Consider the following 4,405-nt stretch of genomic DNA (forward strand, 5'->3'; position numbering starts at 1 on the left):
TTATTATATTTTAAAGTTAACTCTGTACTTTTTATATTCAAGAGCCCTAACTTTCTGTTAACTAATATTTGTTGTTTTTACATTAATTTTGTTGCACTACTCCTGTTTACCATTAAATTCAATTTTTTTTTGGAACATTTTAGGTAGGTGTTAGTCATGATGTTCTAGATTTTCAAGACGATAATTCAGCTAGTATGGATCTACATGGAGAAGAAGTAGGTATTTCTAATATCTAAAGTCAATTTTTAATTCTTTTTCATTTTCTCCTTTAGGCATAATGTAAAGTTTTACTCCCAAATGTTCCACCTATTTGTATATTTTTTGTTATTTATAAACTTTCACCCTTTTAGTTCAAGAAAATAAAAGTTTACACTTTCCAGTTACCATTTTGAAACATTAAATCTATGCTGTAAAAAATTCATTCTAATATTTTACTTAGTACTTTTAGGTAAAGTTTGTTTATTTCTTGTTAGTATCATTGTTTTCTTGCTTTATGTTTTAAAGTTAAATGTTGCTATTTTATCTATTAAGTTTTGTGTATCAATATTGATTCTGATTGATAATAATCTATTGAAACAAAGTTTTATAGTAACTCATGTTGTAGAAACTAAACTGGTTAAGGAATTGGAAGGACTTGGAAACTTGAAATCAACATTTTATGAATTTATTTTGGACAGATTTCATGAAAGCTACTATTCCTACGAAGATAAACATTATGAACTACTTTGTAGTACACTAAACTAGCTGTAATTTAAGTGCTAAACGGCATCTTTACTCGTAATGATTCCTGAGATTGTTTTTCATAAACCAAAAGTTCTGTCTGATTAACTAGAAAACACTATTTTGTGAATCAATTTTAGGAAACATCATGAAAACCACTACTCCTACGAAGATAAACGTTATAAACTACTTTATGGTACATTAAACTAGCTTTAATATGAGTAATAATTGACATCTATACATCTAATGATTCCTGACATATAGTCTTCCAAAAATAAATTCAATATCTACTGATTTTTTATTATTTTGTTATGAAATGTTGCTTTTTAAAAAAAACCTATCTTGGGACCTACATAACATAAATAGCTCTATTATGGCTCATATTTTAGCAAATTTATTCTACTTTAAATGATGTTCTATCAGGTTTTTAGGTGCAATTGTTAGGTTTAAAGATTTGGAGCTCTGAATTAAAAGTTAATACTTTTGCATTCTTGAGCAAAGTCATCAATTTTGGCAAGTAACTGTACATATTTTTCATTAAACTAATAAAAAATTGTGGTGAAATAACTGCTTTTTTCCTCACAGGCTCTTCGACTGATATCATTACTATCAAAATTAGTTCTTGACAGGTATTTAAGAAGTTTCCATTTATTTCTAAGTTAGCCTCACCAATTTTAATCTTTCTATCCCTAATATTTAAAAATATAAATCTGCCCACTATATAGCCATTCCTATCAAATGTGTGGCATTTCCACAATAATCACTCATAATGAGTCAGATTATTTGCTATTCAGTTGGGGACATAATTTTAGCTTTTAAATATACTGTATTTTTGCTTGTCATAATGAATCATCTCAACTGTGAGGCTACTTTGTTTAATTTTTCGACTGAAGTAGGCACTAATGCAGAACATTCATCACTTTTTGCAAAAGCAAAAGGTGATTTCAAGACAGAATTGCTGGTCTTTCTGGAGAAACATACCAATGCAGATGTTTTGGAAGAATGAAATATTATTGTCTAATTGATTAAAATCAATAATTTTTATTCATGATAAATTGTTAAATACTTAATGGTTTTTAGGTACCATAAATCGAGGGTATTTGGTTGCAATAGAGTAAAATGTAATTTTAAATTTTCATTGGAAACAAACTGGTAGGGACTAGATTTCAAAAACAGAAACATTATAAAATCAAACCATATGAGGGAATAATATTCATTAATCCAAGGCTGATAGTGATAGCGATTCCAATACAAAAATAAGAAAGTTTTGATAAAATATTAATGATTAAAATCACTAAAGGATTTAATCACTTAATTTTAAAAAGTTGGAGCAGTGTATGCATCACACAACTTTTACATACCCCCTTACACTTAGTTGGAATTTATCCTTGCTCGTTTTAGAACAGATATTTTTATTTTATTCACTGCAACAATATTGATGAGATTGAGCCAAGCACTCAAGGAAAAACGGCCTCATTACTACTCCAGACATGACAAAATTATTCTTCAATATGATAATGCTCATATTTTCTGAAGGCTGCTAGAAAAATGAGAAAAGATAGTGGCAGCTAATGGGTAATATTTTGAATAAAACATAGTATACCCTTCTTTCACAATAAGTCTCTCATTTTTGATAGGGTACGGCAGAAATTTATTTGTACCCCTATGCAAATAAAATCACACATTTTTGTCATACTTTGACAATGTAGCCTAATTTAAAAATATATAAGTTGTTTATAAGCAGTAATATAATGTTTTATCAATATTCCAAATAGGAATAGTAAGGACAAAAATAAGAAACATGAATTATTGAATAAAATGGGGCCCATTGAACAATTTTGAAAAAGAAAACGTTTGCCATCAGAAGCTAAGATTTTCATTCCATTTTACAGAAATTATGAATTTGTATCTTAGTATGTCAATTGATTTTAGTCAACTTAGTGTTAAGGTATAATCAATTATGTGGGATTTGGTACTAAGATATTTCCATATCAATTTAATCAAATTCCATCCATTTACGATCACAGATGCACAAAATATTTTCCTTACAACATATATTTTTTATAAAAATAAAGCCTTCTAAAACAACTGGTCCGAATTTAAAGGGAATTTGGGGATGAGTGTAAAAATAATCAAGTATCAATTTTATCAATTAACATCTACCACTTTCGACCATTGTTTTAAAGGGTACCTGTTTATTTTTCTAACTTCGGGAATTCTTTTGAGATGTAAGTAACTCTTAAATTAATTAACTTGAACTTCATTTTTGATTAACTGCTAAGCGAATTTCAAGAAATAGGACATTTCTAATTTTCCTATGTTTATTTGGGCAAAATCAAAATATATGGTTCTTAGTGAACAAAAAAATTGATGAAAAACCTTCACTGGTACATGCTTTCAGAAGTCAAATTTTGTCATAGTTATTAGAATGTTGTGGTATTATGACTGTCATTTCGATCAAAATTCTGGTATGAAATTTGAGGTAGAATTTAATGCTCATTATTGCTTGAAAATGTGGGTTTGTTTTCGCTAGGAACATTTTTTTGGAGTTATAAATAAAAGATTTCCGCTAGGCCTAAAAATGTATCTCCATTTAATTTACAATCTATGGGAGATATGACAAGACGTCATTGGACCAAAGGTTTATATCTTTGTGACTTTGATAGGTTTCCAAAGTTTAAGATTGTAAGAATCCATTAAGTGTTTAAAATAATCGAAAAATTAAAGAAATTTTGTTCTAGACATTAAAAGCTAACAAATGAAGATAACGAACATGGGATCACCTATTCCAATGAAACTTTGAAATACCACTAGCTATTTTCAATCTTTAGTTTTACACTGAATCAAAGGTACTAGGTCGCAAAATATTAGTCATGTGTCTGGATCTAATTATTTTGCGACCAGTTCTCCATGAGAGCAGAAAAAAAAATTGATTTAGTTTTAGAAATTTTGTTATTGTTTTCTACCTTCACTCTTAATATGAATTTAAATATTATTATATACCAATCTATTTGCCTTTTTGTGTAAAATTTGAAAAAAAAAAAAAATGTAAATTTAACTGTTGACCGCAACCCTGACCATCTTCCTATATATGTAAGTAAATAAGATTTAGATAACTAGAATAATAAGGTTCTCTTGAGCTGTAAATTAATAAGAATAAGATAATTGTTTAATAGTTGATCTGAATATAACAAGGTTCTCTTGAGCTGTAACTGAAAATTTTTACAACATACTTACAACTTACTTTACAAAATCATGAGATGCTTTTTTTTTTATCTTTTCAATTTATACCCACACCTGTCAAATACAAAATTGACAATTAGCGGACTGCCTGACTGTTATATTAATTAAGCAAATAGCATATTAGTGCACCCCTAACCATCTTCACCTCATATATATCATAGAGGGTCAACAATCTTCTCATAATTTTACATTTTATATTTATTAAAGAGGGAATATGTATTAGGTTTAAAGGATAGAATTGCATTTAGATATATGGATAACTAACAGGGGAAAAATAATCTATTCCTCATATATATCATACAAAATTGACAATTAGCGGACTGCCTGATTGTTATATTAATTAAACAAATAGCATATTAGTGCACCCCTAACCATCTTCACCTCATATAATAGAGGGTCAACAATCTTCTCATAATTTTACATTTTATATTTCTTAAAGAGG

The 4,405-nt window shown here is 28.2% G+C and overlaps 1 protein-coding gene across 3 annotated transcripts in view; it reads left to right on the forward strand.

The window, feature by feature from the left end:
• Positions 1 to 4,405, forward strand: part of LOC106686584 (serine/threonine-protein phosphatase 2A 56 kDa regulatory subunit gamma isoform) — a gene marked incomplete at its 3' end in the record, with an annotated part of 114,886 nt that overhangs the window by 675 nt on the left and 109,806 nt on the right. For 2 of the 3 annotated variants that reach the window (XM_014429968.2, XM_014429967.2), the window contains 1 exon segment: positions 144 to 215. In XM_014429968.2, the coding sequence (XP_014285454.1) occupies positions 195 to 215 (21 nt within the window). 3 annotated transcript variants of the gene reach the window in all.

The sequence above is a fragment of the Halyomorpha halys genome, unplaced genomic scaffold (assembly GCF_000696795.3).
Source record: "Halyomorpha halys isolate HHAL.00 unplaced genomic scaffold, Hhal_1.1 Scaffold841.1, whole genome shotgun sequence".
Lineage (NCBI taxonomy): Eukaryota > Metazoa > Arthropoda > Insecta > Hemiptera > Pentatomidae > Halyomorpha > Halyomorpha halys.